Below are 12335 nucleotides of genomic sequence, written 5' to 3'. Positions count from 1 at the left end.
TTCCTAATCAGAGCAGGGGATGCCGAGACCACAGGCTCAGTTTATGGGCACAGGAGGAGGTGAAGCTCAAGGCACAAACGTGGAACAAATTACAGCAGAACAGATGCATACGAACAAGTGTCACTTAACCGTATCACGTGTTCACAGCTTTTGTAAAGATGGGACAACTTGCCTTGCCCCCAGCTAATGTATTCATGTGTCCGTGGCCTCAGGGCCACACACATCGGGACTCCAGCAGGAATTCTGACCCTCACGGACCCATTTCACACCTGGCCAGGTGCTGCACAGGATGCTTTAGCTCTTTCTGAATTACCAGATATGAATCACTACTGGAAGCAGCCAGCGCTTTGATGATTGCGCCAGATCTACACATGCGCTCAAATACCAACATATAGGTGCCATGGACACAGACAAAACACTTAACACTTAAAATACTGTATGTTCAGTTACCCTTTGAGTATGGGGGGAGAACAGAGTTTACAAGGATCGCATCTCACAGTAGCTGACACTCATTCAAAGAAAAGCCACATAGCACAGTCACTTTTGTACCAAGGCTTCTGTTTATGTTTGGGTCACTACAGATGAAAAACAAAGCAGCATATCTGGAATAAGCCCTCCTTTCCAGAGAGCCAGCTGGATGCGCATTTTATTGTGGCACAGTCCTTAGCTACAGTATACACCCTTGGCTGTGGCACACACACCCATGCATCTTTCCAGTGTTGCTACCTCATTTGTTCCAGGAGAGGTTTAGAAAGGCACAGGACATTGTCCAGGAGCTGCAGCCAGCTTTAGCAGAACACAGCTGTTACAAGTCAGGTGAGGCAGGGCCACCAGCACCATATTCTTTATTTAAATCTCACCACAGGGTAATCACACTAGTACACTACCTCATAGGGAGGACAGTCTGCTTAACAGGCTTGCATGAAAGCCTGCACAAAATGTAAAGAAAGTGTCAGATCTAACAGCTGTTTTGTCAATAGCAATCCTCAGCATTTGTCTGCTGACATCTCAGTTTTCATATGTGATCTGAGTATCTTGGCTGTGAAAATTCAAGTCAGACAGCCAATCCCCCCCTCCTCCCCCAAAGACCTAACACAGCAGGGGCTTGGCTGCAGAGAGCGCTTTATCATTTTCATTACTTAAAGGATAACTAAAGCTCATCTGTTTCGGATGGAGTCATAACTGTGGAAAGGTATTTCAGGATAGTAAAAAGAAAGGATGAAAAAATCCTCCTCTTGAACCCCTTTTAATAAGGGGACAACTACCCACGTACCAAGTGCTATAATCAATACAACTCTCCATTGTAAAGCCACGATCGGGCATTAAATATGAACATTTGGGTAAGGCAGAGTAGGAAAATGAGCTTCAGCATTAAGTGATCTACTAAATTACAGTAGGAAAAACCCACAACCCTCTGTCTTTTGAAATCTGTCCCGAAGCAACCAACTTTGGCAAGCTAATGTAAGACAGTAAATTTTCTTAAAGACTAAACTTCTATTTCTTTCCAGAAATAAAAGCAGGAGGGTTCTGAAGGGTGGTGTGATTCTCTGGGATCAGTGGGAAGTGACTAGAGAGAAGTCTCTAGTCTGTGAGAGCATATGGATCCAACCAACTCCTGTACAGTACTCTCAACCGCTGAACTAAAGTACAGCGGTATCATTTCTACCTGAAAATATTGATTTAGCAAGAAAGATGAGTCAGTCCCAGCTGCAAGTTGCAACATACATTCTACCAGTGATAGCAATGTCTCACTAAACACACAGTAACAAGACAAGGCAAATGCTATTTTGAGTTGCAAAACACTGATTAAGTGACACTTGAAGGCAATAAATTTGAATCTGCTCCCATTAAGGTTTCAGAGAAACACTTAAAATCTCACCTTAAAAATGCAAGTTTATCCACATCATTTGCTTTGTCTTTTTGTTACTCATTATTAAAGGCTTGCATATCTAATGTAGCAATTGAACTTAATTAGCAGATATTTAAATATTATCAGCTAAGATAGATTTGAACAGACACTCATTGTCTTTCAGGAAATCAAAGGTTCAGGCCTCATCCTAATGTGCCTGCTCCTTCTTTGAAATGCTTCCTCAAACACCAGCAGTACAAGATGCCTCCATTGGTAACATTACTAAAACACTAACACAAGCAGCACATTACAGACTGCTGAGTAATACAAGTTTGTTAAACAATACCAGGACTAGAAGTGCAAATACTTACAGGGGAAGCTACATTTAACTCTTCAATTGTAGTTACATTCTCAGGTTTAGCTTCCTTACTCAAATATAAATCTATTCCCAACATCCCAGTTAAACCTCTCAATTAGGAGTCTTATTCTCTGCCCTCTAATTGACCTAACTCATTTCCAAGAGATTAAAAAGGAGAAACAGAACTTTAAAGATGAACAAAAATTTTAGCATGGGTCAAAAAAGTGGAAATTACAGCTAAGGATTTACTTGCACATTGGAAGAGAGCAGCTAGTCTGGAAAAGCAGGAGTGGCAATACAGAAGCTGAGGCTCAGATGTCTCCCTAGTAGGGGCTGCTAGAGCACTGGAAGGCAACTCAGAGCAAGGGGACTCTCTCTGCAGGGCTCAGCTGCAGGTGGCTCCTACTGAACTAATTCAGCATACCACAGGTGGAAGAGTTTTAAAGAGTTCTTTATCCCTCCTGGTGCCAATTAGTGGAACAGGGGCTTGGGGACACCCGTGTCATGACCTAGCAAAAGAACTAGCTGGAAGCACACCATGAATAGTTCTAATATTTCTAGAAGCAGATTCATAAAGCACACATTTCCTGCAGTGACCAGATGCTACACAGGGTACACACTTACACGAAGTGGGCTCAGAGCATCTGAACGCAGCCTTTGTCTTTTGTGGGAGCAGGAGAAAAGACAGTGGTGTTCACCCTTATATGTTGATCTCAAGCCTGTACACAGGACCACCCTACAGACTGCCTGCCACAGATTGGTAGTTGTCTTGCTAGAATGAATAAAGGATAGAAGCCCAGTTTATTGCATTAAACCCCATACCAGGGGACTCAAAATGATTTTTATTTGTCCCAAATATTGCATTTTTGTAACTTATAGCAATAATACAGTGATTAACAAAAGCATAAAACTGGAAACAAAAACAATCATTGAGAATGTCTCCTCCTGCGCTCTGTGGCTCATCACCAGCAGGGGCTGTACTTGTGTGTTTGCACCCACACAGAGAGGCTGAGACTCAGTCCTTGTAACAGGATGCACTCTGTTCTCAGAAGTGAATGAGTTGCCCTTCCCAGGAAGCAGGAAGGCACTCAAAGCATGGGCTTCCATAAGCCTAGCAGGTGGGAATCCTCAAGACAAGGTCCCACTCTTCACTGTATAAGCACTCTCAGGGCATGTGCTTTAGATGTCCATGTCAAACTGCTCTTCCTCACCTGTTGAGAAGGACAGGAAAACATGGATGAGTCCTCAAAGTCCCACATTAAATACTAAATATGGTGCTGAAGTAACAACATTCAACTGTGCCTCAGAAACATGGCAGTTTGGACTTAAAATATGCAGCAGACAAACTAAACCTGGATTCAGGCATCTAGTCTGAGAACAAAACCATCTTGTTCAAACAGAATGCATACTCTATCCCTAAGAGGCGATATTTTACTCATGTATAGAGAGCAAGAGGTAGGAGATACCTGTCATGGAGCAACTAATTCATTTCTACCTTTTTTTTTTTTTTTTTTTTTTGTAAAAAGAAAAAATGTTGTTGACAGAGAATCACTAGGCTAGACTTCTGTTAAAGACAAATGTACATTACTTGTTATCTGTACAACTGTATCCATGGTTCATGCAATTTGATAGGATGCTAGTATGAGTAGTGATTAACAGTTCCTGATGACAGGGCTTCTTTGGGAAAGAAGGTCACAACCAAGCCAGCATCCAGTCCACATTTCAGTTCAGCAGAATCAGCTGAGCTTTTAAAGGTCACAGCTATGTGTAATAAACCATTAAGCAGTATTGATCCCGGGAAGATTTTGCTTAGAGCATGGAAGCCAGTTAATGAATACTCAAACTATTTTTGAGGGAGGAATCAATTGTAATGCCAGTATTTTAAGCTGCTTCAAGAAGGCATCTTACATGAGATTTATGAGTATTTGCTGATTTTACTACTAGCATGCCTTTCAAAAAGCATTCAGGTTCACATAGTAGCCAATGACCTCTATTCTCCTGTGTTGTAGCCTTTATTTTGCTGCCCTATGCACACTTGCAAGCTTCTGTAGAACCTACCAAAGCCAACAATGAATATTATATCCTAGCTATGGAGTTAATTTATACTCAGGTTGGTATCCAAAAAAGCCCCAGAACAAATCTTACTTTGAATACTAACCTGATCACTTTCAAAAACACAAAGCCACTGCAAAATGGCACAGGATATCCACAAGGAGAAACAGCTACAGCCATTCTCTCAAAGGACTACAAATCCAGTAGCATTTTCCCAAATGCAAAGTTAATGAGAATGAAGTGATAACATGACACAAATTAAACTTAACTTACAGAAAAACATTCACATTACTGGGGATCATATTAGAGCCTACAGTGAGTAATATCAAGATCCACAGCACCTTGACTTTGCAAAATTATCAAAATATTAACCCAAGTTCACAGGAATCCTTTGGCTCTATGCCATGTGTAAACTTCTGTACTTTACTTGTTTATGTGCACTCACCTATGCTCACTTTCTCATCATAGTTCTGGACATGGTTGTTTTCAATCTTTGACTCCTCCACATTTGGGCTTGTGACACCTGGAATGTCCGGAAGGTCAGAAGGTGGTGTTTTGGCAACCGGAGAATTGCGGCACTCCATCAAAAACTTACGATCATAAATAATTCTGGTACCTATAGAAGATGAGACACTCAGTTTTTTTCCATCTTTTAACACATGAAAGAGATGGCTATGATATTTCGGTCGTCAAGGTTACTGGGTTGCTCCCCAGGTACTAAGACAGGCATAACATTCCCTTCAAGGGAACTTCCTGATCTACACTTCAGGTCATTAAGTTTGGGTACTGAAGTCACAGCTATACATATAAAACAGCAAAAGGCATATTTAAAGAGATATTTATTACATAGCACTCACTGCTCATTTCAAGCTACCTCAGAAGTCAGATATCATTAATGCTGTTTAGAGCTGAAAGAAAGCACAGAAGTCAGCAACCCAAATACATTTTGGAGTTGTGTTCTCTCCACACAGCAGACTGGTAGCAAAACTAAGTCCAGTGCTGCATCCAACAGATCCCTCCCATTCTGTCTAACATGAGGTCAAAGCAAAAAGTAAATTGAATTTAGTTTCAGCTCATAAATATGATGGGCTTTGACAAGTTGTCAGAGGCTGAGAACTGTAGGCAGACAGAGGAAGCAGCAGGGTGTCTTTGTCATACTGAACATTGTCTAGCAATAATTCCTACAGAGTTTCTGCCTTTATGTACCATGTGCTGACTGTGCAGCTTAGTTGCATATACCTCCCAAAAAAGCTTAAATACAGCCAGTCCTTAATGCCCATCTGTTTTAACAGTGAATTCAGACCACATCCTAGCCTTCCTGCTTTGATTGAAACAAAACAACTTCAGTGGATTAAAACAAGTCTCAGAGGGAAGAGTAGAGTTGAGGCTCCATGAACAGATTTCTAGGAAGGAACATCACTAGCCTGAACAGTCTGTTCCTTACACAGGAACTGGCATTGGAAGAGCTCACAGCCACAGAAAGAGATCCCTCCAGACAGACCACAACCTTAACCCAGAAAGTACTGAAAAACAGTTGTCATTTCCCCCCCCCCCCCCCCCCCCCGCAAAGGAGTAAGGTTGTAACACTTTTCTAGACTGGACCTTTACTATTCTACTGCCATTCCAGTTGGGAGGAAAACCAGTTTCATACACTCCCTGAAAAATTTTAGCTACAAGTATACACGTGCATGGAAAAGATTTGCCTTTATTTTGGAGCACAGCTAGAATAGAAAGTTCTGCTAGCAAGTTCTCAAAACACTTAACTTTTGAGGAATAGTTTTTGATTTGTTTCTCCAAAGGGGGGGAAAAATCCAATTTAAAAGTAAGGTCCAGCAGTTAGTCAGGATTTGAGAGAAGGAACAATCTCAGTCTGTTAAGTGTTAAGTCACTGGAAGATTTACAAAGGCAAGGGTGGTACTTCCTAGAACTGCAGTTCACATGCTAAGTATTAGGAGCACATTTCATAACAGGCAGACAAGAACTTTCACTCCTGGTTTGCACTGGCTTGCTCGGTCACATGTCCAGAGCTACGCTCATGAAACCAGACACCCTGCACAAAGCCAAAGCAGGATATCCAAGAACAGCTGTCAACAGGAGCACAGTTTGATCAGCGCTCAATATACATAAACAGACCCCTTCCAACTTGCAAAGCAGGGCTAATAGCAGCTCTCCCCACACTGTAGGGAGTAGTTAGTATTCACCAAGCACACAGAAAGGCTATGCAGCATTGGAACTGCTCTGCTCCCTATAGCTCCGGCTTCAACACCTCTCTGCTGTGCAACTGGAAGGTCAGATGGCTTGACAGAAGTGTCCTAGTAAAATACCATCTTGTTCCTCCCCTGTCAAAGACAGCATTGTAGCTCTGACCTTTACTGAGCACAGGAATTGCTAGCTGCGCCACTCCACAAGTGCCCAAATCCCTGTGGAAAGAGTCAACACCTCCACAGCGGAGTCAGCAGGACTGGCAGCACACCAGTCCCTCACCAGTAGCATCTTTATAACAAACTGCCACTGATTTCAGGCATGGCACATTCAAACTCTGCACCTGGCCCACAATCTGTTCTGCTGTGGTTTGCCACCACCTCCATACATGTTAAGAGAAACAGCGACTTTTAAAACCACCCTAAAAAGAGCTGCTGGAGCACACCGCCAGCAGGTAGCCCATTGCAGGCACTCCAGAAAGCTTCAGGAGCAACCTGGCAGGCTTCAGCCGACAGCTCAGAGCACCAACTACCATCCACAGCCATCCAGAAAACCTCCAACAGGACTGCAGAGCTGGAAGCTTACAGAAACCTAAGGCACCATCCTAACAGAGCACAACACATCGTCCAGAAAGAACGGAGCTCTTCAGCAACAGGAGCCTTATTTAAGAGGCAGCTCCTTCTGCTACAGCCGAGAGCACTCTAAGCACAAGCAGGAACACTGCCCACCAGCACTGCTCATTTCAAGCATAACAAGCAACACAGCTCTGCCTGTGTTCTTGCTTGCAACAGATGGAGCTCACCAAACTCTTGAGCTATGAGTTCACATGGAATTTACTTAGGGAAAGACAATATGTGTATGTGCCTGTGGCAAACAGGCAAGAAGTCCAGGCAAACAAGAATGGAGTATTAATGAGAACAGGCTCTTTATGTTTAAAGGTCACATAATACCTCTTAGACACTTCTCCTTGCTCCTTAATACTCAATTTTCTTCTCTGCTTACTGCTGCCATAAGAACAGCATTGACCACCTGTGCTGTCAGATCAGAAGGGAGCTTCTTCATTCTGCCATCCCCTCCAAAGGGGGCCACAGAGCCCAGAGAAGTCTAGGGAAGTAGCTGAAAGAGGAAAATTGACTCCTTTCACCCAAGTGCTTATACCAGGTCAGGAACCAGAACCCAGTGAAGCTCAGCTGACTTGCATCAAACCTGTGGTGGGTATCCCAGCAGCAGAAGAGCAGGGAGGTGACAGCTGACATTTTACAGAGCATCACAACTTACACTTGTTTGCTTCCCTCAGAAGGATCCCTTTTATTCATGAACTGCATTTTGGGACATCAATGCTTTTGGTAACTCAAAAAGCAAGCAAATTATCTGAAGAACTTCACCTCAGTGTTGGCCAGAAGGAAAACCCTGGATTTTTGACCACAAGCAGGAGGAGAGGAAAAAAAAAAAAAAAAGCACCCCTGATCTACAAGCACCCGATGACCAGGAAAGCAGATATACCTCTACTCTTCCTGAAAGGATTTGGATACTAGGTAGGCATAGCTCTGCATATATGTAGTAAAAACCTTGAATAAACATTAAAAACAAAAGTTACATCTGCATCCTTTCAGAAACTCAGTAGTCAAGCTGAGAAATTAAGTTCTAGTACCAGTCCTATCAATTCACAGATTCCCTCTGTTCCATAAGTGGATTTTTATAACACTAGTTCTCCTCATGGAAAAAGCAAACATCAGATTTACTTCAGACTTGAACACAACACTGTTCAAAATCCAAGCACTGGTAAATCCAGAAGATGAGCTCCCAAAATTTCTGCAGACATTTCCACTCCAACAGAAGCTTCCCTGCGCCCCACTAGCACACTCCACCCAAGAGCAGAGTGATGAGTGGCATCAGCATTCAGCACTGCTACTGTGGATTTCCAGTTCTGGCACTAAGCCTCATTCACATCACTTACATCCACAGTTCTGCTTACAGCCAGTGGCATGACTTCAGAACTTAACACTCATTTTTTCACTGAAAAGTAGAAGTAGCAAATTTTATCATGCAAAATCTGACTCTCGAGATTTAATCTACTGCTTGCAGAACGTCTTAGATGTTTTGCAGTGGACTACAATATTTTGTTAAATATTTTTAGTAAGACAAGTTTTTTCACAGCTATCTAGGCTTATATGCAAAGAAGTAGTGCAAAGTATTTTGCTCAAGAGAATCACTGGATATGTGGATTAGCAGAAGAACAGATCAACAGAGGCACCATCCCAAGAAGCAGAGAAGTTCAAGTTGGCCTGCTCCCAGTATGTTTAAAGGGACACTGACTTAACTGACAGCAGTTCTGGTGTAATAAAAAGATTAAAATAGAGGATGACCTATAAGACAACACCTGCAGGAGTAAAATTCAAGCTAAAAAGATAACACGCAGAGTGCATTAGTGTACCGAGTTTGCTCTAAACTTCTTCCAAAAGGTATGGATATTTGCTCTCCCAAGAACTCTTCCAGACTACATAGAAGGAATCCTCTACAATGCTAAAAATGAAGGAAGACTGGCAACCTAAAGGCTAGCATTCTCCCAGTCCTCTGGGATTTTTCATTATACTTCCTCATAGCAATAGGAATTCCACATCTGACCTGCAGACAGGGTCTGCAGTTCAGCCTTAAAAGAGTGAATTGTCCTCATACAGGCTGAGGGACTAAATGTACCAAGCAATCATGAGAGCTCAGTGGATTTTGCCAGATGTGCACACCCTAACAATAAACACAATTCATATTTCTACTCTACACTCTAGACATTTATTAACAATCTCCAGAGATGATAATCCTGGAAAGCTCTTGCTATGCTACAGTGCATGTGTTCGACTTCTTTTAGTTAGAACACATTAATATAGCTGAGAAACATTAATTCTAATTCTCTTTTCATGACATGATTACTGCAAGTGCTATTTAAGTATTTTAGCTAGTTGCTGCTTTCAGAAAAAGAAAAAAACATGTGGCAAAAATAACTCTAGCTTCAGTTCCCCAACCAAGCTTTTCTGCACAAATTCAAAAAAAAAAAAAGAAAAAAAAACCAGAAGTCAGCAATGTTGACTTCTTTCTGAATTGTTTTATTCCCACAAAATATTATGGGTTGTGAAAAGACCAGTAGGTCTGAAAGCCTAGCAAAATGACATCTACTGCTTTCCAATTAGTTTGTTCCTTTGGCAGAACTTCAAGTACAGTCAGCTTTATTATTCCTGCTGTTTGCATTGATCTTTTATGCACAGTGTTCTTCCTGTGGTATACTGAGACAAGAAGTACATTAGGCATAACTAAGATAAATATTAAGTTTACAACTCTTGTACTTCCATTGCACTTGCCTCCATTCTAAACAGGCAGCAAATGTGGGCTAATTTCAGTTTATTCTGTCAGCTACAAACAACTGAAGGTGCAGATCCCTAAAGGACACTATTCCAACAGAACCACAGAGGCTGCACAAGGTGACTTGTAGCAATGAAAGAGGGAACCAATCCACTGCTATTTTTCGCAGTAGAGGAACACAGCGCTTTAAGAAAGAAAGGTACAGCACTCCAGAGGAGAAAAAAAAATCCATAAGGCAACAGGTTTTACTTACTTAATCATTGCCAGAAAAAGCCACAAGTATCAGATTAGAATTAATAAGTAATCCAGACTGGTGGATGGTTCTACTCCCTGCAAGGCTACTCACAAAAACAGCCGCCTTGTTTATCAAGCTGGACACACAGGTAGATGTTATCCCACTGCCTCAGTCTCAAGACCCCTTCCCATTTTTGGGAAGGGAAAAATCTTGCTGGCTCCTTTGTTTCCTTCCACAGTGCAGCAGCCATCAGAGGCCAAACCCCCTGGCCACCCCACACTTCCTCATCCCACGCTCCCTCCTGCAGCCTCCCGGGAGGCTGCTGGATCTGGCGGCCAGAGTCAGGGTGGGACGATAAACAGCAACCTCCACAACACGGAAGAGCCGCTCGCTCAGCTGCACCCACCCACTCCCCGGGGAGCAGCCTGGCCATGCCAGACCACGGCCCCTGCCGACACACGGGGCTCCCAGGCCCTCCACCAAGACGAGGGCTCCCGCTGCCGGGACAACCTGCCAAAATAAGAATGCCCAGGCACCCCCAGAGAAACTTCTGCCCAAACTAGAGCCCCTTCCTACAAACCACCTGCAAATGAGATTCCCCCCCACAGCAGGGCAAGAGCCCCCTCACACCCCCGAGCCCCCCATGTTGGGGCAAGAGCCTCCCCATATAACACCCCAGCAGGGCAAGAGCCCCCTCCACACCCCCAAGCCCCCCATGTTGGGGCAAGAGCCTCCCCATGTAACACCTGTAACACCCCAGCAGGGCAAGAGCCCCCTCACACCCCCGAGCCCCCCATGCTGGGGCAAGAGCCTCCCCATGTAACACCCCAGCAAGGCAAGAGCCCCCTCACACCCCCGAGCCCCCCATGTTGGGGCAAGAGCCCCCTCACACCCCCGAGCCCCCCATGTTGGGGCAAGAGCCTCCCCATATAACACCCCAGCAGGGCAAGAGCCCCCTCCACACCCCCAAGCCCCCCATGTTGGGGCAAGAGCCTCCCCATGTAACACCTGTAACACCCCAGCAGGGCAAGAGCCCCCTCACACCCCCGAGCCCCCCATGCTGGGGCAAGAGCCTCCCCATATAACGCCCCAGCAGGGCAAGAGCCCCCTCCACACCCCCAAGCCCCCCATGTTGGGGCAAGAGCCTCCCCATGTAGCCCCCCTAACACCCCAGCAGGGCAAGAGCCCCCCATACACCGCTCCATAGCCCCTACACTGGGGCAAAAGCCTTCCACCTGTCCCCCCGTAACGCCCCGACGGGGCAAGAGGCCCCTGGCAACCACTTCCCGCCGCCCCCCGGCGGCCTCCCGCCCGGGCCCCGCCGCGCCCCTACCGCCCGGCGTGGTCCCGAAGACGGTGCCCCCCGGCGTGGTGCTGTAGGCGCCGGGCGGCAGCGGGGCGCCGTCGGGCAGGGCGAGGCGCTTGCCGGGACCCGGGATGTCGCGGCTCGGCGTCTGCCCCGGGCAGCAGCGGCCCGACATGGCGAGGAGGCCGCGGGGCTCCCGCCGCGCCGCGCCGCGCCCTGCCCGCCCCGCCCGGCACGGCCCTGGCCCCGCCCCTTCCGCTCCGCACGCTCCTTCCGCCGCGCGCGGCACGCCGGGAAAAAGAGCGCGAGGGGCGGGGCCTCCGCACCGGGGGCGGAGCCTCCGCGCCAGGGGGCGGGGCCGTCGCGCCAGGGGGCGGGGCCACGCCTCGCGGGTGTTCCCGCGCCCCGCCCACCAGCGCCCACGTGTTGGGGACAGGGCGCGTCCGCGGGCAGCGCTTGGCCGCGGCACGGCCACAGCGGCGCCGGGCCCCGCTTCCCCGTGGGTACACCCGGGCCCCGCTCCTCCGTGGGGTGCACCCGGGCCCCGCTTCCCCGTGAGTGCACCCAGGCCCTGCTTCCCCGTGGGTTGCACCCGGGCCCCGCTCCTCCGTGGGGTGCACCCCGGCCCCGCTTCCCCGTGGGGTGCACCCAGGCCCTGCTTCCCCGTGGGTTGCACCCGGGCCCCGCTCCTCCGTGGGGTGCACCCCGGCCCCGCTCCTCCGTGAGTGCACCCAGGCCCTGCTTCCCCGTGGGGTGCACCCGGGCCCCGCTTCCCCGTGAGTGCACCCAGGCCCTGCTTCCCCGTGGGTTGCACCCGGGCCCCGCTCCTCCGTGGGGTGCACCCCGGCCCCGCTTCCCCGTGGGGTGCATCGGGCCCTGCTTCCCCGTGGGTGCACCCGGGCCCCGCTTCCCCGTGGGTGCACCCAGGCCCCGTTTCCCCATGGGGTGCACCCGGGCCCCACTTCCACATGGGTGCACCCAG

General features: G+C 47.2%; 1 protein-coding gene across 1 annotated transcript; it reads right to left on the bottom strand.

The window, feature by feature from the left end:
• Nucleotides 1-3007: 3007 nt before the first annotated feature.
• On the bottom strand, nt 3008-11578 carry EIF4EBP1 (eukaryotic translation initiation factor 4E binding protein 1). The gene is made up of 3 exons (XM_062596924.1): nt 11381-11578; nt 4705-4875; nt 3008-3418 (listed from the first exon to the last, which is right to left on the bottom strand). The coding sequence occupies exons 1-3, from the start codon at nt 11526-11528 to the stop codon at nt 3387-3389; spliced, it is 351 nt and encodes a 116-aa protein (XP_062452908.1). The 5' UTR covers nt 11529-11578; the 3' UTR covers nt 3008-3386.
• Between the last annotated feature and the right edge of the window lie 757 nt (nt 11579-12335).

The sequence above is a fragment of the Rhea pennata genome, chromosome 28, assembly GCF_028389875.1.
Source record: "Rhea pennata isolate bPtePen1 chromosome 28, bPtePen1.pri, whole genome shotgun sequence".
Classification (NCBI taxonomy): Eukaryota; Metazoa; Chordata; class Aves; order Rheiformes; family Rheidae; genus Rhea; species Rhea pennata.
This window is presented reverse-complemented; position numbering and strand designations above follow the sequence as displayed.